This window comes from Bipolaris victoriae (assembly GCF_000527765.1).
Source record: "Bipolaris victoriae FI3 unplaced genomic scaffold scaffold_93, whole genome shotgun sequence".
Classification (NCBI taxonomy): Eukaryota; Fungi; Ascomycota; class Dothideomycetes; order Pleosporales; family Pleosporaceae; genus Bipolaris; species Bipolaris victoriae.
Window position 1 is genome coordinate 41,171 of NW_014575299.1, and position 27,854 is coordinate 69,024.

Genomic DNA, 27,854 nt, shown 5'->3' on the forward strand with positions numbered 1-27,854 from the left:
ATCCGACACAGTGATTAATATACAAATGGCCCTCTCCAGGCTCGACGATAGGGTATGCTCGCCTCATGCTCCGTCGTTCTGGCGGACCAACCTATTCCAGAACACGCGTCACCAAACCAGTAGCGACTGTCCGGCCACCCTCACGCATGTTGAAGCGCTGGCCAGTCTCCAAGACGTGTGGTGCGTGGAGCTCGCAAACCATCTCGACGTTGTCACCAGGCATGACAAGCTTCTCATGGGCATCCTCGGTACCTTCGGGCCAGAACAGCGCACACGACTCATCAGCAGTGCGGATGAACATTTGTGGCCTGTAGTTCTCGCCGAAACCAGTGTGGCGACCACCCTCCTCCTTGCTCAAGACGTACATGGAGACGAGGAACTTCTTGTGAGCCTTGACCTGTCCAGGGACGGAAACGACCATACCACGACGAACTTCGTCACGCTTGACACCACGTAGAAGAAGACCAGAGTTGTCACCAGCGCGAGACTCTTCGCAAGACTTCTTGAAGGTCTCAATGTCGGTAACCTTGGTCTTGATGGGCGCGGTACCCTTGCCGACAAGCTCGACTTCAGCATCGCGCTTCAGAATACCTCGCTCAACACGGCCAGAAACGACGGTACCACGGCCAGCAATGGAGAAGACGTCCTCGACGGCCATAAGGAAAGGCTTGTCAGTCTCACGCTGAGGGGTAGGAATCCATGAATCGACGGCCTCGAGCAGCTCGTCAATCTTGGTGACACCAATTTCCGGCTGGCGGTTCTCAATGGCACAGAGGGCAGAGCCCATGACAATGGGGGTCTCGTCACCCTCAAAGCCATAGCTGCTAAGCAGTTCGCGCATTTCCATCTCGACAAGCTCCAACATTTCCTTGTCCTCAACAGCGTCGACCTTGTTGACGAAGACAACGATCTTCTGGACACCGACCTGGCGGGCGAGCAGCAAGTGCTCACGGGTCTGGGGCATCTGACCGTCGGAAGCGGCAACAACAATAATGGCACCGTCCATGTTGGCGGCTCCCGTAATCATGTTCTTGATGTAATCAGCGTGACCGGGGCAGTCGACGTGGGCGTAGTGGCGGTTTTCGGTTTGGTACTCAATGTGGGCGGTCGAGATTGTGATACCACGCTTGCGCTCTTCGGGGGCCTTGTCAATGGAGCCATAGTCGAGGTATTTAGCAAAGCCCTTTTCTGCTTGTCGCTTGGTGATGGCGGCTGTGAGAGTGGTCTGCAGCGTGTCAGTCTGGTGACGTCTAGGACATTTGGTGGGATGTGGTGTACCTTTCCGTGATCGACGTGGCCAATGGTACCTGGAAACAGTCAGCAAAGTCACGTCTGACCTGAATGACAAGATACATACCAATGTTAACGTGAGGCTTATCTCGTGTGAAGGCGGCGTAGTTGCGGACGCCGTTCATCCACCTGCTGGTGCCCTGCGCACCCAAGGCATTCTGCACCGGCGAGACGCCACGCTGGTACTGCACGGCAGCACGCGAAGTGCGCAGGAAAACCTTTGAAAAGCTTGACATGATTGACCCGATCACAGGACACGGAAGAAGCGAAGGCAAGGCAATTGGCCAAGATGGCGATGTTGGATGAGGGCGGCGAGACTCAAATCATTTTCTTAGCGCGAGAAGATGCTTACGCTGGCCATCGTCCAATCAGGTGAGGGGGAGATCCGAGCTTGCCCACGCTGCATCGGCGGGGCATACCATTGCGGGCAGCAGAGACATAGCTAATTATCTTCCTTTTTCTCTAATCAATTTGAGCTTTCTCAACTCACCGGCAAGGTTAAGAGGGACAAATCTTATCATCTCGGCGTGTAGGCTAGATCCGCCGGTTGCCCAAGGTGGTACCGGCCTCGACATCCCGATTTGCGGGTACGCAGTACCCGAGGCTCAACTCGGTCGGCAGCGGCTGTGAAAGTTGTTGCATCGTCATATCCCAAACACCACACATGTCTCTCTTCACATTGACAAGAGCGCCGCTGAGCTGCGTCTCACGGACCCGTGCTACCTGCATCATGCCATTGCGTGCAAAAATCACAAATCCCGCCTGGATGAGCGGGTCAAGACTGGTACAATGGCGGCCCTTCTCACCCAGCACCGCGCGTGCCGATGTATAGCATACTGACGGCGCACAGTATGCCACGCCGACGGCAGACCTCCTGAAGGCGGAAAAGGACGACGACCCCGACGATGTCATTTTCACCAACAACTACGGCGTGCGCAGCATCGAACTCAATCGGCCTAAGAAGCTCAACTCGCTCAATGGCTCCATGGTGCGCAAGATCGTTCCGAGGATGCAAGAGTGGGAAAAGTCGGAACTGGCGGGCGTCGTTGTCATCAAAGGCAGCGGCCGCGCATTCTGTGCCGGCGGCGATGTCGCGGCATTGGCAGCGTGGAACCGGGAGGGACCAAAGGGACAACAGAGGAGCGCAGACTACTTCGGCCTGGAATACAAGCTGGATCACCTGATTGCTACCTACACCAAGCCGTATGTCGCCTTCATGGATGGCATCACCATGGGTGGGGGCGTCGGACTGTCGATGCACGCGCCTTTCCGCATTGCGACCGAAAACACCCTCTTCGCCATGCCTGAGACAACCATTGGTTTCTTCCCAGACGTTGGTGCCTCTTTCTTCTTGCCACGCCTAGAAGGTGCGCTCGGAACCTACCTAGCCCTCACATCGGAGCAGCTCAAGGGTGTGGATGCCTTCCACCACGGCGTCGCAACCCACTACATCCACTCCTCCACTCTGCAGCAGCTAGAGGCACGTCTCGCCGAACTCCAGTTCCCCGACTATATGAGGCTCAACGAGCGCTTTAGGATCATCAATGCTACCATTGAAGAATTCAGCACCGGCCTGCCTTCGGACCGACCACATATCTCTGGTGAACTGCGCAGAACAATCGACAGGGTTTTCCACGTTGACCAGCCGGGCATCATGGACATCATGACATCTCTTGAGAAAGTCAAGGAAACGCATGCAAACCCCGAAATTCAAACGTGGGCTGACAAGACCATTCAAACCATCAACAGTCGCTCTCCCATCTCTGTTGCTGTAGCTCTCAGGCAGATGCAGATCGGCCGTCAATGGTCTATCGCGCAAGCATTCCAGAGAGAGTACTCCATCGCTGCCAAATTCATGGCTCACCCCGATTTCGTCGAAGGTGTGACAGCACGCCTTGTTGAGCGTAAGAAGGAGCGACCCAACTGGAAGCCTAACACCCTTGATGAGGTCAATAAGAGGGAGGTCGATGCGTTCTTTGAATTTGGCAGGGAGCCGCCACTTCCGCTCATAAGTCAAGCAGACTACACGGAATATCCACATGCATGGATCGGGCTGCCAAGAGAGGATGAGATTCTCAGGGAAGCAGCAGGCAAAAAGACCGAGGACGTTGTCGCCAATTTGCTAGAAAAGTACGAGGGCAAGCAAGGTGTCAGGGAAAAGATTGCCGAGGTTCTTGACAGATTTCAAAAGTAGAAAGGTATCGACCTTGGCCAAACCCATTGGTCGGTTATTTGAGTTCAAATGCTCGTAGAAGAAACCCACATATCTGCTGAATTTACTCAGCCTTGATTGTTCACCATACTCCTGGTTTCTATTATTCCTTAGAAACTTCTCTTCACCTCTGTATCGTTATTCCTCAGCTCGTTTTCATTACCTTACTAAACCACCCGTCTACAGATTAGATTGATTGAATCATGGCAAATCCATCCTTCTTCTCGGCCTGCAACATGCTGAAGACGGTATTAGGCTTTCCCCTGGTATCCAGTGAATAAGGGCGGTATGCCAGTTTGTTCTTCCCACAAATTTTCAAAAGCACATTGCTACCACGAGCTTTATAAGAAGCAATTCAGGATCACCAACGAAGGTGAGCTGTGGGTGTGATGGGTCAATACCATTTAGGCGAGTATTCCGGTGAACATTATGGGTTGCATGCACCAGAAAAACACTTTTGGGTTCACCTGATTTTTGAACTCATCCGCTGCTGCCTGAATGCCAAGTGCACTGATAAGGCAGACTTGCTTCTTCTTTACATGCGTCGTCGACCGTAGCCTATGAGGCCGCTCTTTAGAAAAGGAGGCAACACAAGGTGCTGCCTGCGGCAAGAACGTGTGGCAGTGAGATTTACTAGGATTGTAGTATGACAAGATCGATGAGTAGCCGTTTTAAGCGCCAGGAACCGATTCTGGTAAAGGTTGGGGGCTAAACGGCAGTTCTCTCCACCCACGCCATGAGTTCACAGCCCCCAAACATGATGACATCAGCTTTCTATCCGCCTCGTGCACCTAGCTATGGCTGCCTGCCTAGGATGTTAAGCCTGAGTCGGCGCTGAATCTCCGCTCCACTGTCAGCTAGAAAGCGCGGTTCATCGCAAGTCCTCCCAGTGTGATTGGCTGTCTAAGCGTTGAGCTGAGGCTGAGACGGCGGTAAGCCATCCATTGCCCAAATTTGGATGCCGCGGCTTGGCCTAAGTTACGATGGAAGGACTCAATCCATCTCCACACTCAGCTTGTGGCTGTGTGGTTCTATACTTATAAGTTGTCTTTTCCTTGCTGCTTGTTTTGCTGTATTGTCCTAATCTCTTCACACGACACCATTGGGAGGAATTGACGAAAGCCCTTGAGCAAAATCACGACTACATTATATTTGAATACCGATTGGCTAAACAGCGACTGGATCGACCAGTCAGAATGTCGGCTATAGAGCGGCAACCGTTGTTGGCTGAGAAGATTGCCGTGAATCACGAACTGCAGATTAGCGACGATGAACTTGGATACACAAAAAGAGCTGCGAGAAGAAGCCTAGGAGATACCCTCCGCAAAGTCGTTGTACTGCCTTTGATCTGTGGGCTTGCCGCATATGGATCATATACTCTTTTCAGGCAGCATCTCCGCCCAAGCGTACCGTTTTCGTCATCACATCAGCATTCCGACTCCTTGAACTACACTTGCCTACCTGGGCAATCTTGTTGGCCAACGACAGACGAATGGAGCGCCTTCAACAAAAGCATCAATGGTCATCTTAGGCTGACTGTGCCCTGGGCCGAGCCATGCTATCTTGACTCGTCCAGTGAAGAGTGCAAAACCGTGGCGAAAAACTATGGCAATGGATTGTCACGAACAAGCCAGTACGGTTCAGGGGAGTTCCTCGATTGGGAGAGATGTAGTGAATCGCAATGCGCCCTGAACTCCTTCAACACTTCAGATTCTGTTTCTGGTCCCTGCTCGCTCGGACGATTCTCCTCATACCACGTCGAAGTCAGATCTGGAAGCGATATCAGTAGAACACTGGATTTCGTTCGCAAACATGGTATTCGAATTTCGATTAAAAACACTGGACATGACTATTTTGGTCGATCCACTACTCCCAACTCTCTTGCCATCTGGACACACAACCTGAAAGATACCAAATTCCACAAGACTTTTCAGCCTCAAGGGTGTAATACTCGCTATGAGAACATTGGCGAGATTGGTGCTGGCGTGCAGGCTCAAGAATCATGGGAAGCTTTCGAGCCACATGGTATGCTCGTCACCGTAGGTGCGTCAGCATCTGTTGGCATTGCAGGAGGCTACGGCCAAGCAGGCGGCCACGGACCACTGGGACCCAAGTACGGGCTCATGGTTGACCAAGCTGTCGAGTTCGACGTCATCACTGCTGATGGTAAACAACGCACTATCAACGAATGCAGTGATCCAGACCTCTTCTGGGCCATGCGTGGAGGCGGAGGCGGAACCTATGCAGTACTCACATCATACAAGTTCCAGCTTCACCCAGCTGTTCCTATCAACGTATACCACTTCCATGCCAACTTCCCAGCACCGAAGAACATCTCCGATTCAAAGATTCACCAAGATGTTCTGACTGGACTTGCCTCAAACCAAGCCCTCTTTGGCAAACATGGTATCGCCGGATACAACTTTGTGCTACCAGACCACGTAATATTCGTGCAAGTCATGCCATCCAACGACACCGAAGCGATCAAGACTATCACTTCCGAGTGGCGCAACCTTCTTAGAAACATCCCTGGTATCGAGATCACCGCCGATGACTACTACTCATTCGAAAAGTTCTCGCAGTGGTACGACTTCACCGAGCGACCCGAGCTCGCGCGCAATGGAGCTGTCGGTCTAGGATTCAAAGGCGTAGGTCGCTTCATTCCACGCACTCTCTTTGAATCCGATCAGAGCATCGAGAAACTAGTAGAAGCAGTCACGACTTCAATGCAGTACTCATACGCTAGACATGGCTCAGGAGGCGTGCAGCTGTACGCTACGGGGCCTGACAACTTCCCGGACAATGGCAAAACGAGTGTTAATCCCATCTGGCGAGATTCTCTCTGGGAAATCGTCATGGGCCAGTTCTGGACCACCGCCACACCGCCAAATACCCTGTCGCCAATCCAGGACATAGTCACTGCCATGGTTGAGCCGCTCAAGGCGTTGACGCCCGGCGGTGGATGCTACCTGAACGAGGGTGATTGGGCTGAGAAGAATTGGCAGGAGACGTTCTTCGGTGTGCAGTATGAGAAGTTACTCGCCGTGAAGAAGCGGTACGATCCAACCGGCTTGTTCAATTGCTGGAAGTGCGTGGGCTGGACGGGATATGATGAGTAAGTCTCGTGACCCCAATGTTACAAACAAAAGCTAACTTGTGATAGCCCGATGTACTCTTGCTATGCGCAGTCCCGACATGCACCACTGCCATCTATACCGCTAGGCCCTCTTAACGAGTAATTAAAGGGCTCTGGTTAGCTTTTCTTCTTTACTCCTTCGTTTCACTGTTCCTCAAACCCCGGAATTTACCGTGAATGTACTATAGCATATCTTGGCCGTCTCTTTGCGCCCAATTCCATCATTACTCCTTCTCTGTTGAACATTGTTGTTTTTCACTCGCAGTCAACGCATCTATCTTGTGGGTTTGAATACTCCGAATGCGGAGGCAGCCACATGCAACATAGTCCGCTCAAAGTTAGCTCAAAGTTCGAGATCAACGTCCAGCGTTCACGGTGAGAGCTTCACACCTCCTTTGAAGTACAGTAAAAGTTCCATGACGTCCCTCGCCGTTTGATTTATCTAATCCCCCTTCACTTGCTGGCCTCCCATTGGCCGGACACCGCGACGTTTGCAAACGGGCCAGCTGCGCGATACCGCTCCAGGATAGTATATAACTGACGCTCACCTTCGCTTTTTTTATATACAAATACAGATCAACTACTGAGGACACAACATCTCCTCCAACCACTGAAACTTGAGACCAACTACTCGACTCGACTCGACTCGAGCTTGCAACAACAACAAAAACACTCAACAAGCACATTCAAAGGCAGGTAACCATGTACTTCCCCGTCCTTGCTGTTCTTGCGATACTCCCCCTTCTCACCACTGCTCTCGGACATGACCACCACCGTGTTCAGGGCCGCGATATCAAGACCGAAGTCGTACTCGTCACCCAGACGGTCTACACCACCATGGTAATCGCTCCAACCCCCACCATCGTTGCCTCACAAGCGCCCACCCTGAGCATCCTCACCATCGGGAATCCAACCACGATTGTGCCCGCTCCTTCACCTCCAGCCGCTGCACCAGCAAAGCCGTCTCCACCGCCCCCAAACCCCTATACCCCGCTGGTTTCCGCCCCCAACAATGCCAGCATCATCAACTCGTGTGATTATGACGTCTGGGTCTCTTCCATCGGCGGCCACGAGAGCTGCGGACCCGGCAACACCAACTACCTCGTCCGCGCAAAGACTACATATACCGAGGCCATCCGCGTATGCACTAACGCCGGAGTCTCGCTCAAGGTATCAAAGACGGTAGCTGGTCTCGTAAAACCGATGCAATTCGAGTATACCGTCGGGGCAGACAAGAAATCCGTGTCATACGATATTTCCTATCTGGACTGCATGGTCAAGAACGGCACGGAGTTCAAAGACTTTGCGGGGTGTGTGGGACAGGAGAAGGGTATTCAGGCTGCCGGCGGAATAAAATGCAAAGGGTTTCATTGTGTGCCTGGGGTTGAGTGTGCGCAGTTGGCGTATACGGAGCCGGGGTTTGGGGGGAAGAATAATGCGCCTGTTGGCACTTGTGGAGTTGAGGGGGGCGTGGTATTTGAGATTTGTGCCGAGAATAGGAAATGAGTGGGAGAAGCGAAGGAAGAGAAAGGCAAGATGAAGTCCGACTTGGTACTTAATTGTGTTTTGATGGCTTCTGGGTATAGAAAGGGATGCTGATATTTTCTTGCTTATAGGTGGAGAGTAGAGAGGGTGGAGGAACGATATAATCGTCGATGTCCTCTCTTTCTGGGTACCGGCTATTCTGTTTCGGAGGCGGATATCATCGACATACCGGCGAGCAATGCGAGGATGCTGATGTATCATGATGTATAACAGGTGCTTCTCTGGTGGCAACCAGAACAAGTTTAAGATTTGGATTTCTGGGGATTGTAATATGAGTATATAACTAAAATTGCAATTATGTAGGGAAAGGTTGAGAAAGTAGAATGTTGTGAAGTCTTCCTTCTCGTACTGTACAAGAGGGATATAAGTATGTGGTTGGCGAGTTTGTTCATAACGAACAATTAGACAGACATCAGCTTATTAGCGAGGGAAACGGTAGTTTTGGGCTTTGTCTAATCGCTTGAATAACAGTAAATAGCAACCATATGAAAACAGTAATCATAGTGTCTGCAGTAGTCCCATATGAATGCGGAGAGATGCGGGCAAACACGTGACCAGCGGTCGATCTGTAGCTTTGGCATCAATTTTGCACTTTCCAACCTAACATGTCAATTCTGTAATCTAGTATCAGGACTTATCGTTGCCATACCAACTGTGGAGCATCCTTTTCGCTCGTGTGGCCAAGAAGTGTGGTTGTCATGACTGCCGGTTCCTAGTTACTAGCGTGCTAATTCAACGAATCCGAGCGTATCCGTGTCCTCACTCGTACCAACACACTCTGACCAGACTCTACCGTATTGGCTAGTCCGCATTTCTTTGGCAAACTGTCCATCCTGTGGGTGTTTGGAGGAAACAAAGTCTGGACTGCATATGACGCAAGGATATCGGTTATCGATAGGACAAGTACCGAGCTAAACGCGTACTACCGCTTCCGTCGTCCACGCCCGCGTTTGGGGCGAGGAAGCCGAACGCGCCATTTGCACCAGCCTTTTGCAGCATGCGATGCACCCCGCATGTTAGCCAACATGTCTGTGCCAGAGTCTGACATACTAAAGCCGCTGGACGCCTCAAACACCAACTCAGATGACTGGGAGATTTTCGTTCTCAAGGATGCGCACGTCACATATGAGAGCAATGGAAAGCCTGCCAGCCTGCTCGCCGCGTATGCGGATACCCCGCTCAAGGTCGAGGGGCACCTAAAGATGCCTGGGCGCAGCCAGCTAAAGTATCGTACGTAGATCTGGATGCCGTTAAAAGCGCATCAGTGGAATAGCATAGTCAATTGACACCGCCGCAGTCCTCAAGAAGCCTTATAACCCCACGGACATCGAGATACGGAACGTGACACGCTTCTCGTACGGCGAAATGACAGATGGCGCATACGTGATATGGGCCCAGGGAAAAGCTGGCTGGTTCGAAATCCAGCCCGCGCCCCAGTATAAGCCCATCTATGACGAGATGGTTCAGGCTGTTGAGCTGCTGTACTTTGTGATAGATATCCACAGTGAAGTGCGGAAGAAGAGTGGAGGACCCAGTGCTGAGCTCATTTTCCAGGAAGTAAGTGCAACACGGATATCCGCAGCTAGTTCCAAAAGCCTGCGCCGATTGAGCAGCATTATGAGATATACAGGCTAACTCATGTAGTACGCAGAAGACAAACGCTTCTCTTGTAACGACATAGCCATGGCAGAGGAAATCTTCGACAAGCATCACATGTTCCTGATGATGTGCTTCTTAAATAGGGCACAGGGCTTAAGCTGGAGTAACACTCCTATATACCAGCGCTTTAGAAGAAGATTTCCAGTAAGTCACATTCCGGCCAACCCTGGACTCAATCTGATCTGCGAATAGAAAGACTTTGACGACTGCAAAGCACGCATAGAGGGGCGCTATTCCCAAATCCAATCCGAACACTCACCGACAAGGTCGAAATCAAGGTCTACGCCATCTCTCAGTTCAAAGCAAGCAGCTATACCTGGAACGTTACGGCATACTCGGAGGAAGTCGGCGGGGTCAAAAACGCCGGACGCGCCGAAAAAAGACGATAATTGGTGGGAAGCTGCGGCACTTTTTGAGTTTATGCAGAAAGCAGTAAACCAACGAGTTGTGCGCCCAGGAAGAAATCAAATAACTTTGGATCGGGTTGCAGAGTTGGTTGTTAGGCGTTATGAGATTGACGAAGTGGAGACCGCAAAAACGGTCCTACTGGTGCATGCGCAGAACCTCTGCTATATGATGGATCGTCCACGAAGAAAAGCTGTACAATTCTTCGCAGATGAGCCAATATACCAGGAACTAGCAGCTAGACATAACTTATCTGCAGCTGAACAGAGACGAGCAGAAGACGTCGAGCTCAAACCACGGAAAGATCACGCAAGGCTAAGAGATGAACAGAGCGATTCGTCAGATACATCCGACGAAGAAGACGAAAATGATGAACTACAAACGCCCGCTCGACGACCACTAGGCAGACGGAAGAAAGGCCGACTGTCAGTCCTGCGACCAAAAACTGGTAACTTCTCCGGCAAGAGTAAACGTGTGATCATCAAACCAGGTAAACAAATAGCCGGCAAGGGCAAAGCACCCGTAGCAGCCAGTGACGCCTCATCGGAATCACAAAGCGAGGATGATGCAAATAGCAGTTCAGACCTGGACATTGACAACACGCCCACACAAACCCTATCACCAAGTCGCGAGAAGAGGAAACTAGACGGTACAGACACCGAGTACGAAGCAAAAGATGCTCGGAGAAAACGACGAAACAGCACCTCTTCCTCTCCGCCTACAACAAACGATTCCGATTCCAGTGAAGCAGACGCCAGCACTTCTCTACCCCTTCCCCTCCGACACCTCCCCGCATCAGCATCAAGCAACAGCAAACCCACCGTCTCCCCTCAAATCGTATCCACCCCACTCCCCACCTACGAAGCTAACGGACCCCGCGACTCCTGGCTCTGCAGCTTCGACGGCTGCACCCAGCGCATATACGGCTGCAGCAAGGAACTCGGTCGCCAACTCATCACCGAGCACCTGGAAGACCACAGCCGCGGGCGTGATAAGGTAGTAGGGATTCTGTGGCGAGAACAGAATAAGTTGCATTTACCCGTTAAGTAAGTTTACCCCCAAATATGCAAGGAGAGTGTGAAGTGGAGTTTTGTTTTTGTGGGATGAGAAACTAATGAATGGGACTACAGTAATTTGATTAAGAAGATTAGGGAGATGAGTGAGGCTAGTACACCGTTGTTTCCGGCTCAGGAAGGAGGTGTGAGGGAAGAGAAGGTTAGGCCCATTGAACGACCGGTTTGAAGAGAGATGTGTGAGATTAGTATACGTTGAAGATATGGGGGTCTTTGGATACGCCTCGTTCTTCTCTAAATTTTATGATTAAGCATTTTTGTCATTCTTGCCTCTCCTTTTTTTTGCTTCGGGATTTCTCGTTTTCTTTCTCTTGAAAATCCCTTTTCTTCTTCGTCACTACGTCCTTTTCGATATTTTCTATGCTTGGTCGCACATCTTCTAACCCTGTTTCACACGCTTCTAGTATCGCACTTGCGTCTTCGTATACGGCTCCGGTGGCCGGATCAACACACCATTTTGGATGCGGAAAGGGGAGGGCGTGGAGTGGAGTTCTGAGAGCACTTTCTTCGTATCGAGTGTCAAGCGCGAGGAGAGGACCACATGATGCAGGGCGGGTTTGCGTATGGTAATATTGGTGTTGTGAGGGTACTGAGAGTACGGGCGATGCGGCCGAGGCCGAAGAAGCGCTGGGTTCTGCGGAGGTCATGAGAAATGCGCCCGTATGTGTTGTCCGTCTTGGTGGTTGTGGAACTCGGTCTGTTAAATACCGAAACAGAATATGCTATGGAGATGAAAGATGAGAGTGTATAGTTCAAGGAGGTAGATGTCACACGCGAGCACGATACTATATAGCGAACAGAAGATCAATGAACATGCGGACTCAGGAGATGTCTTTAGCTAAATGTCCAAATGTGAATTGTAGCGTTTTCTTTGTTTGTCCGGAATTAGGTGTGGAAGGGATATAAGGGTGTCACTAGTTAGGACTGCTTCCAACGCACACATCAACATCTGAAGACCAGTAAGATGATGAAGTTTCTTATTCGTAAATACCCAATTACTTTTATACGCTAATTGTCTTGAAAACATTGAATCCTGATCCGCCGGTAGCCATGATGGCGCCCGGAATCTGCGGGTGCCAGTGTGCCTCCTTGATTTGCTCCATGTAGTGCACAAATAGCAGTTGTGGTGGTACGTCTTGTATTCCTGCCGTGTATTTGCTCTCCTCGTCGTCAAGTTCGACGGCGAGATCCCACAATGTGAGCGTGTTGTCACCGGCGCAAACAAGGACGATACTGTCGTCTGTAGGGTGCCACTCGACAGAGGTGATCTGTTCTTTGTGGAATGTGTAAGATGCGACAGGCGAAGGCTTCTTGTCGCTGGACATGTCGGTAGATGGCTTCCATTGTCGCAAGTCCCAGACTGCCCACTCACCATCATCTGCACCAGAAGCGAGAAGATGAGCGGTCTGATGCGACCAGCTGAGTACGTTGACATCAGTCTTGGAGGCCTGGACACTGAGTACTGGTTTCCGTGATTTTGATCGAGCATCCCAGATCTTGACTGTGCCGTCGCTTGACGCTGAAGAAAACACAGTCTTCTCAGTTGGAGACCATTGAAGCTCCTCGACTGAGCCCCGATGGCCGGTAAAAGGTGTGGTGTCAGTCACAAAGCCTCCACCTTGCGTCCTGGTCGTGGCAAATATCTTTCCAGCGCAGTCACCGGTGAGAAGCTTGCCTTCTGGTACCATGGGAGACCAGTCTAGCGCATAACCCTCGTTTGGTCCGTGAGCTCGAATGGTGCAGACTGGTTTATTTTGTGCGGGAGAGATGGTGGTGCCGGGTGTATCGAAAGAGGTGAGATGTGGGGTGACGTCGTGGATAAGAACCTGGCCTGACTCTGTCATGGCGGCTGTGAGAGTCGTTGGGGGTTGCGCGGATGTTGCTTGTGGTGTTTGGTGTGCTCGTATACGGTTCGTGCAGCTCGTCAATGGTATCGACTTGGTCTCCAATATGGGATCAGATGCCTCGTCATCCGAATCCGAGTCCTCGTCTTCCTCGTCTTCCTTCTCCATGCGCGACAAACTGCTCATTTTCATGACCATGATCTGGTTCTCCTTGTCCCTTCCCCGTGCTGCTTGTGTGCCGGCGACTGCGTACACGGTTGCGGGGTATGTTTTGCGATCTGAGCCTAGGTTGTCGGGTACAATGTCGCAGGACAGACAGGGCCATGGCGCTTCTAGGGTATGCAGCATATCGTATGTCGAAAGATCGGGGTTCAGCGTCTCGCCGGGGGAGAGTTTGTGACGTCCAGGAATAAATGTGCCTAGAGAAATAGTTAGCAGCATATTCAAGTATGGCATACAGAACTCTTTGACCTTTGTCGATGTCCATGCCATTTTCGCGCTCTTCGGCCTCGCGCTCCTCATCTGGCCGTCCGTCTACTCCTGCCTCGAGAATCTCATCCTCGCTCTCGAATTCGTCCTCGAACTCATCCTCGAATTCGCCTGCCTCGTTCTGGGCGTCGACTTCCATGGGCCGCTCGCCATTCTTGATAGCCTCCAGCTCTTGCTCTGATTCTGCCGCTCGCTTTGCCATGTTTTACGTCTGAATATATTCTTGCGCGTGGTTGTGCTGGGGCGAGTCGCAAAAAAAAGTCGCACAAGTGTGAATTGGAAAACGAACTTTTTGAATAGTACGCGATAAGCGGCTTATCGATCACCAGCCACAGCAGCCCCTCGCAGTGGCTTGTGGCTTGGCGAACCAGGACACGGCGAGCCATCAGCGCTACCCCATGATACCCAATTGCATCGCGGCTAGCACTCAGTCAACAAGTCGACTTCAGCTCACAACACACACGCCCCTTTTGTCCCCGAATGCCATCGCACGCGTGAAAGTGGCCCTGGAAACTCCTCGAACGTCGCGTCTGCCGGGTCTTCCTTGTCTATCGCTCTCGACGCGTGCGCGCCCTCAGCTCTCGTTGCTGCCGAATATATACCGCTAGAAGTCGCTGCCGCTGCCATGGAAGAGTACTCGAGTCAGGCGCCTGTGCCAGAAACACTCCCCCAACCTGTCCAGGTGCCGCCGGAGCAACTGGGGTCTGACCAGCTGCAGCCCGAGCCCGTACCTGTTGATGAACACGAGGCGCAAAAACATATGGACCAGACCATGGACACGAACGATGACAGCATGGCCAGCACCATTACCGCCAACACCGTCACACCGCTACCAGATCCAGCCCAATCTAACAGCCTCAACAACAGCCCTTCCCCATACGGACACGAGCCTCACCGACCATCGACGTCATACTCGGACACCGCCTACCAGTACACAACACACAATGGCTCGCGCTTCACTACATCCTCAGATGCCGATACTCCTCCGCGGCACGGCTACTACGACTCCAGCAGAGAGGCACACGTCGGCCAATCGCACTCGCGGCCTAGCTCACAGATGGGACGGTACCCGACCTCAGAGGGCGGCGCCCGGTCAAACTCATACCAAGACCAACAACGGAGCGCACAACAACAACAGGAAGCAGTCAAAAATGCCAGCGTAGTCATCAAGGTCGGCATGGTCGGAGACGCGCAAATCGGAAAGACCAGTCTGATGGTCAAGTATGTAGAGGGTAGTTGGGACGAAGACTACATCCAAACATTAGGTGCGTTACACCATGCTTTTTTCTAGAGGTTGCAGTTTCTGACACGCGCAGGTGTCAACTTTATGGAAAAGACCATCTCGATCCGGAACACCGAAATCACATTCTCTATTTGGGATCTAGGTGGTCAACGTGAATTCGTCAACATGTTGCCATTAGTCTGCAACGATGCTGTCGCAATACTCTTCATGTTCGATCTGACGCGTAAGAGCACTCTCAACTCGATCAAGGAGTGGTATCGACAAGGGCGTGGCTTCAACAAGACTGCTATCCCCTTTTTAGTCGGCACAAAATACGATCATTTCGTCAACTTTCCTCGAGAAGAACAGGAAGAAATTTCTAACCAGGTACACACAATGTTTGGATCTTGGATGTCAGCCTAGTTTGCTAACCAGGTATAGGCCAAACGATTTGCACGAGCAATGAAGGCTAGTTTAATCTTTAGCTCAACAAGTCACAGCATCAACGTGCAAAAAGTACGAAATCTCCCTGTTCAGTCGAACATATGCTGACCTTGTCCCAGATATTCAAGATCGTGCTATCGAAAGCGTTCGACCTCAAGTGCACGATTCCTGAGATAGAAAACATTGGCGAACCACTTCTCCTCTACCAGGCCGTCTAGTCGCCGGACCGACGAGTGAGACCCCGGACAGAAGGGGCGCGGATGAACCTGTCTGAGAGGCAGATGGGGCGCGTCTTTTATCGGAACGTTACCATGAGCGAATGACTTCATGATTGATTTGCGTGGGATTGCATAGCCCGGCGATTGGAGCACGGAGCTATACATATATGTCGGGCACAAAATTGGCGTTCTTCTGCTTTGTATTCGCAGAGGCGCTTGTAAAGTTGGAGCCATGAGAGCTCAACTGGGACAATGGAATGAGAGCGTTGACTTGCACAGGCGGCGCAGTCTTGCAGCATAGTATACTATAGTCTAATGAAGAGTCGCGGGATCGCAGTACATATTTGCATGTATGTTTACACAGTACGTGACTTTGCAACGCGTACGAGGGGCAAGTTTAGGCGAATGACGTAAGCTTCCGCGACTAAAAGTTCGAGACATGCGCAAGTAACTTTGGTCAACACTTACAACCATCTGTGCGCGCACTTGCTAGAATAAGAACGAGTTCGCATCGAATACCGCGCGTGTTCGAACATGCTATAGAAACTCAAAAGCGGCTTACCAAATTCCGACTAGTGGTTCCGAAAAAAAGCACTTCATCGGGTTCTTCGCATAGCAGACGTTTTAATACGCGACCACATCAAACAGCACTCTTTCTTGTGCTCCACACACGCACAATGGCACTACCATCCATAGCCCTGCCGGGCCAGCTTCTCGGCAGCATTGACAAGTACTCTCCAGGCCCTGGAACGCACATTTATGAATCGCAAATCTATGCCTCAATAGCAGGGCCAGTGGTGTCTGTAGGCTCAGCACCACAACCGACACCAGGGAGCAACAAAGCCAAGCTACCACCTCTCGTCGCGATAACCCGGCCGCCCAGCTTCAGCGACCCAGGCATCCTAGGCCCCAACTCCGGGGGCGGTGTGCCCCTACTGCCAACGGTGTCCAGCACGGTGCTAGTCCGCATAACGCGTTTGGGCCCACGCTTCGCCTCGTGCGAGATCCTCGTCGTCGACGACGCTGTATGCCGGGAAGCCTTCCTCGCACAGATCCGGCGCGAAGATATTCGCGCAACGGAAAAGGACAAGATCAAGATTGAAGAAAGCTTCCGCGTTGGCGACTTGGTGCGCGGCACCGTGATTAGTCTGGGTGACAGCGGAAACTACTACGTTGCGACTGACCGAAATGAGTACGGCGTTGTACTTGCGAGGAGCGAGGAAGGGCGGGTCATGCACCCTGTTAGCTGGAGGGAATTCAGGGACCCAGTCAGTGGAAAGACGGAGTTGAGGAAGGCGGCGAAGCCGTTTTGAAAGAGTCTTGAGATATGTCTGTATAACGTATACCCCCTCTCCTTCCTTCTCCCGAGAAGATCACCATCCCAGAAAAAATCTCAGCATACTATCTATTCTCAAGTTACGAGATGGGTCTGCAATTAACTGCCTCGTATCTTTTTTTACCCGCCCACCACGTCCATCCCACGTTTGCCTATACCAAGAAAAAAATTCTCCTAGTAATGCAAATCAGGGTCCTCCCATTTTGAGCGGGAATGATTTGCATTTTCCCTCGCCCATCTCCGTCGTCTAAGAAAAGCAACACACTACTACTTACTACCCGCAACACGCACATCACGCAACCTCCCCCCGAACTAAACTACTGTTTCACCCACGCAAGCATTCCCCTCCCCTCCCCTCAACCCCCACACACACACTCCTAGTTCACAACCCTGATCTTCCTTCTTTCGTGCTTTTTTTCCCGCACTTCTCGAGTCACACAGCCACACACACACACACAGAAGGCGCCCGCCCAGCCACACTAATGTCCCGAAGCTACTTAAAAAAAAACGTCACGGGGAATACCCCAGGCAAAAAAAGGCTAGGGAACGACAAGCGCAAGGGGGAGGTGTCGTTCCATTGCGCGTTAAACTTTATTTCTTATTTTATATATTTTTTTAAGATGAGGGTTGTTAAAGGCATTGTTGTTCTTTCGGAGTGGATTTGGGGTAAGGGGGGTAGAAGGGAGGTATGGGAGGAGAGGACGAGGAGGAGCTAAGAATAGAGGGCGGAGGGAATTGAGCATTTTAGGGTTGTAGTGAGGGGAGTCAAGGGTGAAGGAGAGATGGAGGGAATGCGAGGGTGATATTGCTATGTATCTTTTCGAGATGAGTTGGAAAACGTGGGGTAATGTTGATAGATACAGGACTGTGGTGAAGAAAAGAGGGTAGTAGACAAGATCAATAGTAGTACAAAGATTGGGAAATGAATGCAGTACATCTAGTATTCAGCAGCGGAACAGAATGCTTTTTCATTTTTCACTTTTAGAGTAGATACATCGGTACAAATCAACCACGCCAAGTGCAATATACTGATAAACAGCTTCAGAAAGATAAGTAGATGTAAATAAATAAAATATATAAGAAAAAAAAACTTTGCGTGGCCTCTTTTGATGGGACCGAGGTCGCTGCTCCAAGAAAGAAAAAGGCTTCCTTCATGTGGAAAGCAGCAAGAACAAGATAGATCATCTCCAAAATCCGAACCTGATAACCTCTTCTCTTTCTCTCTTTCTCTCTTCCCCTTTCCCTTTACTCTAATAAATGTGATAACCCAACTCTTCGACATACACACCGTCCATCTTCTTCTTTTTTTCTCTCTAGACGGTGCAGTCAAGTTACAAAAATAAACAAAGGCGGACCTTGGGCAGATCAAACGCCGTTTATGTGCCAGGAAAACTTCCTTGTCGATGCGCCAAAACTCCAATCATCATGATGGGATACACCAAAAAGCTCCGTCGTCTTGCCCATGACTCCTTGAGCCATCTTTCCCTATGGCGAGCCATGGGCACCACACTGTCGACGATAACTGCCTGTAACCATGCTCTTCCAATGCTCTTCTTGAATCTTACAATACTTGCTTGCTCGCAAGAGAAAAAATACAACAAGTCTTAACCCGGTCTTGGAGATGCGGGTTCTCTACAGCACGCCGCCAGGCAGAGGAGTGCCTCTGTTCTGGTTGCCCCATCCAAAGCTCTCTGTCTGGGGGTTTACAGGCCGTACGTCGTTGCCGCCCACGGTACTAACGTGACCTTCTTGTGGTGCGGCATGCTTCCTAAGCATGAACATGGGTTTGCGGCCTTCTTTGTCGAGTTGCTTGAACAAGATCAACGGCCTCTCGTTCAGTCCCAAACAACGCTCTTGATCGCCGTGAACAATATACAAAGCATATTGTCGCCAATCTGCTGTAATGTTGTATTTCTTGAGCGCAACGGGAAGGACCTTGTGACAAGGGTCATCGATGGAAACGCGGAACGACTTGAATATTTCGACTTGCGGGTTCGTGGAGGGTGTGGAAGAGGAAGTGCCCGATGTGGGGGCGTTCATTGAGCTGGAGCCACCAGAAAGTGGAGGATCGCGTTCTTCGGGGTTCGGTGTTGGCGCAGCATTGTTTCGCATAGGTCGCGAGGATAGTGGTGCGGGAGTGGCGCGGGGATCGCGGTTCCGGTCGGATATGGAGTTGGCGTCGGAGTTCCATGTGTTGGTTTGGCTCCAGCCAGAGTTTGTGTCATGATCGTGGCTGCGGGGTATGTCGCGGCTGTATTGGCGACTTGAGGATTGTGTGTATGCGGGCGATGTAGGCGAGGGTTGGGCAATGGAGTTGGGCGACATTTGTGGGCCGCCACTGCCGAGGGATGCTGTGAGGTGTGAGGAAGCTGCGACGGCTGCTGCTGAGGGATCCAACGAAGAATGATCGACAAGAGCACGATGCTCTTGGATGGTTGGAGAGGGGTTTTTTGGCGCGGACCCAAGGAAAAGCTTCTTGGTGGAGAACTTACGCGACAGACTGCTTCCAGCAGATCTCTCTTGAGTTGCTGGTGGGGAGGTGAGAGTGTGCTCATGGGGAGTCGGAAGTGGCTGGTTGTCTTTCAACATGCGAATCAGTGGTAATATCTCCTCGCGCAGGCGCTTATTCTCGTCCATGACGCGGCTGAGGTCTTCTCGGAGGTGGCGCAGTTCCGATTCGGCTGTATGGATGCGTTCGTCACGCGCTTGGACTACTCGAATGACTCTGGCAAAGTCGTCTTGTGTAGGCGGGGCTTCCTGTGCCGATGTGTCGGCAGCTATGCATTGTTAGGGCCTGGAGGATGTGAAGAAAAGCAGATGGCAAAAAAAGGAAAAGAAAAAAAGAACACGCACACAATGGAACGTAGTCATCAGGGTCCATGGGCACATTCTGCCGTATCTTGATGTCATAGACGGCCTTGAGGATGGTAAGACGGTGGCCCACACTGCCCACGCCCAGTTCTTTCAGCTCCGCATGCTGTAGCGCGGCCAGTACGTCTCCGGTAATGCCCTCATCTGTAGGAGAGGAGATTAGTAAAAACACACATAGACAAGGGCAGAGCCAAGGTGGGCGGAGCAAGGCCACGTACTAGCAAAGGTATCCGAGTATTGCTCGAGGCCGAGGTCGGCTATGAAGTCGGCCGTCTGGTCTTCATTCCACTCCATGATGTGCCCCGTTGGGCTGCTCTTGCTGTCGCGAGAATGGGTAAAGGTGGTGGGCGTGTGTTCGGTGCTGAGCGGGCCGGAGCTGGTGGGTGAGCTTTCGTACTCGACGGGCAGGGTCGGGCTGGAGATGGCCTGGCGCTCAAACTCGTCGTCGGCATCCGAATCTTCGTGGTACTTTGTGGTGTATGCCATGACGCGAGGGGGCTGAAGGAGGAGAGGCAGCAGGAGGAGAGGCCGAGGGTTGGCACAGAGGTATTGGTAGAGATGTGGGTAGAGAGAGATATCGAATCTCGGCCGGTGATGATGCCAAGGCCTCTCTCTTGCAAGCAGGCAGGCTCGTGGAGGGACAAGGTCTGTGTTATCGATGACGGTTCGGCGCTAGACTCGAGGCTGGCCCCAGGGCGATTGGGGCACCCTGTCTGAGACGAAGCGAGATTGAGACGGCGTGTTTCGTCGATGACGGGAGCAGGGCGGGAGTGCAGGCTCAGTCTCAGATGCACAGCTAGCCGGTGGGGCAGAGGTGAGCAGCAAGGCGGGGAGAGGGAGAGGGTTGTCGTCGCCGGGCGAGTGGCTTGCGGCTAGGCGCTTTGTCGTCCGACGGCCTGAGGGGGAGAGGGCGTGTCGTCAAAGCAAGCAGCAGCAGCGGCGGCGGCGGCGGGCTGTGCATTCGACCGTGCGAGCAAGATGAGGAGCAGATGCAACAACATGCACATGCGCCTGGGAGGGACAGGACAGCACGCAGGCCGACGGGGAGGATGGGACAAGGAGAGAGAGAATGGGAGAGAGAGGGGAGAGAAGAGACCGCTGGCTGGCAAGAAAAGAAAGAAAGAAGTCACTCCAGCGCCAACAGGGCGGGCAGGCTGCGTCTGCTTCTGCATCTGGATTGCCAATACCCTATACCGTCCGACAGGCGGCTAGCTGGGCAGCCGGCGGCGTCCGTGCTGGCTCGACGCTGCTGCTGCTTGGAAGCCAATATTGCGATAAAGCATGCAGGTACCGACCGCGCCCGCTAACATCCCCTACAACCACATGTACCTCGATGTCAGGACAGACTCCAAGTACACACAGTACATAGTACACTACATGCAACACCCACGTCCACGCATCAACCATCAACCCACACGTAACATTCCCCCGCACACCCCATTGCCCTTGGCCTCTCCTTGCTTTTTGGCACTGCACCCTGCCTGCCTGCCTCTCCTCCATTCATAACACCGCCCCAGTCTAGCAGCGCTATTAAATCACTATCCCATTCTCGCCCTCTCCCTTCCTATCACCTCCCTAGCCACACTCTCCACCCATCCCATGCGAACTCGGGATCTTCACCGCCAACGCTTAAGTAAACTAAACCCCTCCTCCACCCCGGCTGGCCCGTCGCCAAATCGGTTACTTCCGCCCGCCGCACCTCACGTCGCACCTGACAAGGAAAGCTGCCATCCCTATATTACGACATACTACATCGCCGGCCCCCCCTCCCCCCCTCCAGTAGCGAGAAAGCACAACCCCACGCGCGCCCCCAACCCACGTGAACAGGATCAGCAACTACCGCGACTTTGGGAAGCTGACCCGGTATTGCTCTCTTCCAACGTCGTCCCTGGAGCCTCCTCTTTGTTTTTATCGAAATCACCCTCCAATCCTTCCCTTTCCGAGTCTTAATTCGCAATCAATTAACTCCTCTCACTCCCCTTTCCCTATCTCCACTCGGCTTTTGTTTTTTCTTGGTTACTAACCCCCGTCTCCCACCCAATAAAATCGCCTGATTCCGCGAGGGAGGGAAAGAAAAGGGCCAATACCCATACTATACCCAATCAAACCTTCCAACCAACCACCCCCGGCCAAACCTCCATTACCCAAAAAACCAACAACTCCTTTCTTTTCAGACCTATCCAAGAAACCCACCCAATTACCGGAAGCCCGGCCACCTACCCGCTCGCTCCCTGGATTCTCCACATAAAAAAACATCCGATAACATAACGCATCATCACGCATCAAATCATCATGTCCGACACCCCCATCCCCATCACGACGCAGCAAGCCCAGTCGGGCATCTCGCGCGACCTGCGCAACAACATCTACTCGGCCCTGCTCGCCGGGCCCGGCATCCGCAACATCGAGGCCACGCTCGACGAGTCGCTGCGCTCGTCAGGCTTCAAGGACGCTCTCCGAGCCTACATTACCGAGCTCTTCCGCTCGGGCCAGGCCACCACGTGCGAGGAGGCCAGGAACCTCGCTATGCAGCGTATCCGCGAGCACACGCGTCAGTTGGACGGTGCCAGCGGCAACAACAACAACAGCAGTAGCAAGCAACAATCCGCCACAAACGGTCTCAGCGACGACCAACTTAACGGCGCTGACGGCCCCGCCGACGACGCCCTGGACTTTGATCTCAAAATCCCCAAATCAGCAATCGATGCCGGCGCCAAGACGGTCATGAAAGAGTTGGAAAAGGTATGCGAGATTACATATGAGGATGATAAGTGATGCCTCTTCTCCTTCTTTCATTCCAATCCATATGCACCCCATCCGCCTGCTTCCATCTCATCTGTCTATCAAAAAAAACTATGGATCTTCACATTCCAAGAGGCCACATTGTCTGTTCAAGGAAAAAAAACTACTATAGGGCCAATGCCACCGTTGCAAAAAAAAAAAAAACGCTGTTCAGGGCCTATCTTCCTCACGGACCCTTGTGCTTGCACCTTGCCACCGTTGCAAACCCTCGGGATCCACTATTCGCCAGCATATCCATGCACAAACACATACGTACATACTTAAGTACATATTCTCTGCACCTCCTCTACTACATCGTTATCATCACATCGCAACGGCAGAGAATGCAGACTTGTACCATACAGACAAGATTCCGTATAGTAGCTACAACCTTTTGTTCAACAAATAATCTATGTAGCCCTATCTACCACCATAGTGCCAGGGGAAATACCCTCGTCACACTAGACATCAATCAATCAATCACATCAAATCAAATCACATCACACTACAATCACAGTACTATACAAATCTTCTTCTTTTTCTTCATAACATGCATTCTCATTCATTCACTGCATCATGGCAACTACTGCTGCTGCTACCAATATCTCATCATCATGTCTCCCCAATTATCCCCCCGTGTCTGCACTCATCCAGAACCCTCCAAAGGCCCGGTTCATGCATTGCCTTGCCGTGAAGAAAAAAACGCTAAACCCGTCTCTCATAAAGGCTATATCATCCCAGTCCCGTTCTTCTGTCCTTCCCTGCTACAACCTTTCCTTAGTTGTACAGGTCCTCATCCTCGCCACCAGCTCCAAATGTGTTCTGGTCGCCACCAGCCGCGGCGTTCTCCGCGTCAGGGAAGCGGAAGAAGCTGGAGCCGCCAGAGTTCTTCATTGATTGCGCAAAGGCCTCATATCGGCGGATCTCGACATCGGTCACCGAACGACGGGCAGAACGCATAGCCTCCTCAAAGTGCGCCTTGGTCAGCACAGGTACGGGATCCTCCTCGTCAACTTCCATGTCGACATCCTCGCCAGCAGCCTCGCGAGCCTTGCGACGCTCAATGTCAATCGCAATCGACTGCTTGATCGCCAGCTTGACGGCTCGCTGGGTGACGAAACCAAGATCGGCACCAGAGAATCCGTGTGTGTTTTGCGCAATGAAGTCGATGTCAACATCATCAGCCACAGGTGTCTTGCGGAGCTGAGCCTTGATAATGCTGACACGTGACGCCAGATCAGGCAGAGGAACGTAGACAAGCGTGTCAAGACGACCAGGACGGCACAGCGCGTTATCGAGCTGCTCCGGTCGGTTCGTAGCGCCAATGACGAACACGTTCTTCTTTGATGTCATACCGTCCATCTCAGTCAGAAGCTGGTTGACAACACGGTCCGAAGCACCGCCAGCATCGCCTTGAGATCCACCACGCGACTTGGCAATAGAGTCCAACTCATCAAGGAAGACAACGCAAGGTGCAGCAGCACGAGCCTTGTCGAAGATGTCACGGATGTTGCTCTCAGACTCACCGAACCACATGGAGAGCAGTTCGGGTCCCTTGATGGAGATGAAGTTGGCCGCACACTCGTTGGCGACAGCCTTGGCAAGAAGCGTCTTACCGGTACCAGGAGGACCGTAGAAGAGCACACCTCGTGATGGGGACATGCCGAACTTGAGGAACTTGTCTGGGTGGTCAACGGGATATTGCACGGACTCAATGAGTTCGCGCTTGACGTCCTCCAAACCACCAATGTCCTCCCATCGGACGTTGGGCACCTCGACAACAGCGACCTCACGGAGAGCTGATGGGTTAGATACGCCGAGAGCGAAACGGAAGTTCTCCATGGTAACACCGAGCGAGTCGAGCACTTCGGCATCGATGGTGTCCTCATCAAGGTCGATCAAATCCATCTTCTCACGAATCTGCTGCATGGCAGCCTCAGAGCACAGCGACGCCAAATCCGAACCGACATAACCGTGGGTCTCGGCGGCGATGGTCTGCAGGTCGACGTCGTCGGCAAGCTTCATGTTCTTGGTGTGGATCTGCATGATCTCGAGACGGCCGGTGGGGTCGGGAATACCGATGTCGACCTCACGGTCGAAACGACCGAAACGACGGAGAGCAGGGTCGATAGAGTTGGGACGGTTGGTGGCGGCCATGACGACAACGTTGGAGCGAGCCTTCATGCCGTCCATGAGGGTAAGAAGTTGAGAGACAACACGGCGCTCGACCTCACCGTTGGTCTTCTCACGCTTGGGCGCAATTGAGTCGATTTCATCAATGAAGATGATGGCGGGCGAGTTCTTCTCGGCCTCCTCGAATGCCTTGCGCAGATTTGACTCTGATTCACCGGCCATCTTGGACATGATTTCGGGACCATTGATCAGGAAGAAGAAAGCACCAGTCTCGTTTGCAACGGCACGAGCCATCAGTGTCTTACCGGTACCAGGAGGGCCGTACATGAGAATACCACGCGGGGGCTTGATACCGATCGACTTGAAGAGCTGAGGATGCCGCAGTGGCAGCTCAACCAACTCTCGGATCTGTGCCATCTGCTTTCGGCAGCCACCAATGTCGTCGTAGCCGACCTCGTTGAGGTTGCCCTCTTCATCTTCACGCTGGATGGGCTCGCCTTCGCAGTGGATGACGGTATCTTGTGCGACGATACCAAACTCTGGTGGGTCGACTTCAACGACCTTGAACTCGACTTGTCGCATACCACCGCGGGCTGTGAAGGTGTCGCCTTGGCGGACCGGTCGGTAGGCTTCGCGGAAGTATGGCGCAAGGAAAACATCGAAGAGCGAACCGGTGATACCCTCGACAGTGTCGGCAATGGGGAGGACTGCAATGCGCTTGGCCTGTGATAGAAGTCAGAATTGAGCAGAAATCGCAGTTTTGTAATAATGACACATACATATTTGATGTCGGGGCACGGGTGGATGGTGATAACGTCGCCGTGCTTGACCCGCAAGTTGTGGCGAACAACACGGTTTATCCGCGCTGAGCCGTCATCGAGATCGTCATCAGCGAGCACGATGAGGACGGTGTCCTTTCGCTTCTTGCCCTTTACCAGGACTGTGTCACCGCGGAAGAGCTGGAGGGTCTCCATGGTGTTGTTTGAGAGGGCGATGATAGAGTTGTCATCGTTGACAGCATCGGTAACGCTACAAAGGTCAGTATCCAATTCAAAGTTTCATTTCCAGATGTACTCACATCAGCGAGTTTGGCTTCTTCTTCTTCTTGAGAATGGCGGTCGCGGTCTCATCGTTCTGTGGCGGGTTAGCGGGGCCGTCGCATCAAGAGCATTGATCAGTGCCTACCTCCTTGGGCTCAGCGCCGTCCGGGTTTCTGTCGAGATGTAAGTATATTGTCAATTCTAGAGCTGGTGGCAATCAACTCACTTTGAGAGATCCGGCTTCGGCTTCGTGTGGTCTGGTTCAGCCGACATGTTGCTGATGTGTCTATGTGATGTGCTGCGGGATTCGGAATTCCGGTACAAAAAGTGACAGTTGACGCAGCAACGCAGGTGTGAAGGGTATCGGTGGGTAGGGTGGGGGGTTAGATGGAGTTTAAACGACCTTCTATGCCTGGGGCGTGGTGGTTTAAGTAAGTTGGAGCTTGAACAGTCGGTGATCTCACTGTTAGAGCTAGCTCAATGTTGCCTTAAGGTCCGTGCTCGGTCCGCAACGCCATTGGAAGTTGCTGGAACCGCTTAGACAAGCAAAACTAAGTACTAAGAAACACTGTGTCCCCTTCACCGCGAGCTGTATCCCATTGCCACCTACAGGCGCCGGCTTGGCCAATCATTATCCCGTGGGTACCAATACTAGCCGTACCCAACTGAGACTGGCGCTGCTACGCGTCCTCCTGGAGCCTGCTACAGCCTCACTTACGCCACCATAGCAACGCCAAGAGAGATATCCATATCAGTTCTTCGGGTGTTTACGATAAGTGAATCTGGCCCGAACCCGCCGGCGGAGTATAACAGCTTGACATGCCCTCACTGTTTCTCGCTCTCTCTCTCTCTCTCTCTCTGGATATTAATAAGACTAATGGCCAACGTGGCTCCAGCAAAAGCAAGGTGCGGTGGTTTCACGTTGTGATGGGGGGGGGCCTTCACGTATCGATAAGGCATATTGCCCGAAGCCCTGATTTCGTATAGTACAATGACTGCCTGCTGGTATGAGACAGTAGATATTCAATTCTATCAGGTCAGCAGCATATGTGTCCTGTGAAATTAGAAAAAACAAAAGATGTTTGTCACTATAAATCATTTTAAGATATGAAAGTACTACTCATCAATCATCAACCAAGTCCAAGTGTTCAAATGACCATGACTCGCCTACTACGCTCAAAACACTGAATGACTACAACTACACAACACTCATTTCATAAGTGAAGGGTCACATTACAGCTCATAAAGCAAAAAGATACCACCAATTCACAGTGTAAAATATTAGATTTCCTGTAAAATCTCTCATTTCGAAAGCATAAACCTACGGGTCTCATCTTATCATGACTATTCCCCATAGTTTAGCAATAAAGCCAGCTCTCTCATTTGCTCATCAAGGGCTTCCAAGTCCTCTTCTCTCGCCCTTGGATCTGCAGCCTGACGTTGTCTCAGGCCCCGCATGGCACCCCTGACAATTCGCAATCGAGTCTTCTGAGCTATGTAATCTGCCACTCCGCTTCTCATCGTGCGTTTTAACCTCTCAATATACTGGTCATTTCCGCGGTACTATCGCCGTTCAGCAAGCCATTGGTTCGTCTCCGTCCAGGCTTGCTTGGTGGCTTCTGGGATAGTCGCGCTGCTTGCACTGTTGACTCCAGCGTAGATGGCGTCCCACATGGAGAAAGCCGTCGTGAGGTCTTCAACAAAGTTGAGCGATTGTGGGAAGTAGCGTGTTGATGCTGTTTCAATTACACGGGCTTTGGTTTCCGCAGCTGTGGGATCGGCGTCGTTACTAAGTAACTCATCAAGGTAGGATTTGACGGCAATGCTCAGTGCGCAGTTGTTCGGTAAAAGGAAGGGAAGTCTGATGAACGTCAGCATGCTACAAGAGACGAAAAGTCTCCAAAATCACTTACTTCATAGCGACCGATGTAATATCAACATGACGATTGGCACAGCCAGTCAAAAACATGTGTGTACACGCCACTTCGACAAGTTCCCGCAGAGTCTGACGGACAACGTTGATGATGGAGTTATATCCGAGAAGGTGTTGGCTAAGAGGACCAGTGAAACCAATCGGTCGGTGGTGCAAAATACCAAGACCAGCAACGCGAGATACTAGCATGTTCGAGTTCTTGTCCTTTGCTGTGGGGTTGTTA

At 51.9% G+C, this 27,854-nt stretch overlaps 13 protein-coding genes across 13 annotated transcripts; 7 read left to right on the forward strand and 6 right to left on the reverse strand.

Annotated features, from left to right (window-relative positions):
- Positions 1-91: 91 nt before the first annotated feature.
- On the reverse strand, positions 92-1,526 carry COCVIDRAFT_108481 (hypothetical protein; the record flags this gene model as incomplete). The annotated part of the gene is made up of 3 exons (XM_014697654.1): positions 92-1,225; positions 1,279-1,307; positions 1,358-1,526. The coding sequence occupies 3 exons, from the start codon at positions 1,524-1,526 to the stop codon at positions 92-94; spliced, it is 1,332 nt and encodes a 443-aa protein (XP_014553140.1).
- A 428-nt stretch (positions 1,527-1,954) lies between these two features.
- On the forward strand, positions 1,955-3,484 carry COCVIDRAFT_108436 (hypothetical protein; the record flags this gene model as incomplete). The annotated part of the gene is made up of 2 exons (XM_014697655.1): positions 1,955-2,074; positions 2,141-3,484. 2 exons carry the CDS (start codon positions 1,955-1,957, stop codon positions 3,482-3,484), a joined length of 1,464 nt encoding a protein of 487 aa, XP_014553141.1.
- A 1,214-nt stretch (positions 3,485-4,698) lies between these two features.
- COCVIDRAFT_29588 (hypothetical protein) lies at positions 4,699-6,741 on the forward strand (the record flags this gene model as incomplete). The annotated part of the gene is made up of 2 exons (XM_014697656.1): positions 4,699-6,617; positions 6,666-6,741. The coding sequence occupies 2 exons, from the start codon at positions 4,699-4,701 to the stop codon at positions 6,739-6,741; spliced, it is 1,995 nt and encodes a 664-aa protein (XP_014553142.1).
- Positions 6,742-7,340: 599 nt separating this feature from the next.
- On the forward strand, positions 7,341-8,144 carry COCVIDRAFT_40783 (hypothetical protein; the record flags this gene model as incomplete). The annotated part of the gene is made up of 1 exon (XM_014697657.1): positions 7,341-8,144. The coding sequence occupies one exon, from the start codon at positions 7,341-7,343 to the stop codon at positions 8,142-8,144; it is 804 nt and encodes a 267-aa protein (XP_014553143.1).
- Positions 8,145-9,196: 1,052 nt separating this feature from the next.
- Positions 9,197-11,489, forward strand: COCVIDRAFT_108414 (hypothetical protein; the record flags this gene model as incomplete). Its single annotated transcript, XM_014697658.1, has 5 exons — positions 9,197-9,413; positions 9,481-9,740; positions 9,828-9,986; positions 10,035-11,293; positions 11,378-11,489. The coding sequence occupies 5 exons, from the start codon at positions 9,197-9,199 to the stop codon at positions 11,487-11,489; spliced, it is 2,007 nt and encodes a 668-aa protein (XP_014553144.1).
- Positions 11,490-11,580: 91 nt separating this feature from the next.
- Positions 11,581-11,967, reverse strand: COCVIDRAFT_18910 (hypothetical protein; the record flags this gene model as incomplete). Its single annotated transcript, XM_014697639.1, has 1 exon — positions 11,581-11,967. The coding sequence occupies one exon, from the start codon at positions 11,965-11,967 to the stop codon at positions 11,581-11,583; it is 387 nt and encodes a 128-aa protein (XP_014553125.1).
- A 354-nt stretch (positions 11,968-12,321) lies between these two features.
- Positions 12,322-13,855, reverse strand: COCVIDRAFT_18911 (hypothetical protein; the record flags this gene model as incomplete). The annotated part of the gene is made up of 2 exons (XM_014697640.1): positions 12,322-13,583; positions 13,636-13,855. The coding sequence occupies 2 exons, from the start codon at positions 13,853-13,855 to the stop codon at positions 12,322-12,324; spliced, it is 1,482 nt and encodes a 493-aa protein (XP_014553126.1).
- A 423-nt stretch (positions 13,856-14,278) lies between these two features.
- Positions 14,279-15,537, forward strand: COCVIDRAFT_40786 (hypothetical protein; the record flags this gene model as incomplete). The annotated part of the gene is made up of 4 exons (XM_014697659.1): positions 14,279-14,918; positions 14,970-15,262; positions 15,317-15,391; positions 15,439-15,537. The coding sequence occupies 4 exons, from the start codon at positions 14,279-14,281 to the stop codon at positions 15,535-15,537; spliced, it is 1,107 nt and encodes a 368-aa protein (XP_014553145.1).
- A 677-nt stretch (positions 15,538-16,214) lies between these two features.
- On the forward strand, positions 16,215-16,850 carry COCVIDRAFT_29593 (hypothetical protein; the record flags this gene model as incomplete). The annotated part of the gene is made up of 1 exon (XM_014697660.1): positions 16,215-16,850. The coding sequence occupies one exon, from the start codon at positions 16,215-16,217 to the stop codon at positions 16,848-16,850; it is 636 nt and encodes a 211-aa protein (XP_014553146.1).
- A 1,655-nt stretch (positions 16,851-18,505) lies between these two features.
- On the reverse strand, positions 18,506-20,230 carry COCVIDRAFT_40788 (hypothetical protein; the record flags this gene model as incomplete). The annotated part of the gene is made up of 3 exons (XM_014697661.1): positions 18,506-19,650; positions 19,727-19,888; positions 19,963-20,230. 3 exons carry the CDS (start codon positions 20,228-20,230, stop codon positions 18,506-18,508), a joined length of 1,575 nt encoding a protein of 524 aa, XP_014553147.1.
- A 1,806-nt stretch (positions 20,231-22,036) lies between these two features.
- On the forward strand, positions 22,037-22,519 carry COCVIDRAFT_40789 (hypothetical protein; the record flags this gene model as incomplete). Its single annotated transcript, XM_014697662.1, has 1 exon — positions 22,037-22,519. One exon carries the CDS (start codon positions 22,037-22,039, stop codon positions 22,517-22,519), a length of 483 nt encoding a protein of 160 aa, XP_014553148.1.
- Positions 22,520-23,302: 783 nt separating this feature from the next.
- Positions 23,303-25,971, reverse strand: COCVIDRAFT_29596 (hypothetical protein; the record flags this gene model as incomplete). Its single annotated transcript, XM_014697663.1, has 5 exons — positions 23,303-25,381; positions 25,438-25,687; positions 25,737-25,792; positions 25,844-25,871; positions 25,925-25,971. 5 exons carry the CDS (start codon positions 25,969-25,971, stop codon positions 23,303-23,305), a joined length of 2,460 nt encoding a protein of 819 aa, XP_014553149.1.
- A 1,071-nt stretch (positions 25,972-27,042) lies between these two features.
- On the reverse strand, positions 27,043-27,219 carry COCVIDRAFT_108428 (hypothetical protein; the record flags this gene model as incomplete). The annotated part of the gene is made up of 1 exon (XM_014697664.1): positions 27,043-27,219. The coding sequence occupies one exon, from the start codon at positions 27,217-27,219 to the stop codon at positions 27,043-27,045; it is 177 nt and encodes a 58-aa protein (XP_014553150.1).
- Between the last annotated feature and the right edge of the window lie 635 nt (positions 27,220-27,854).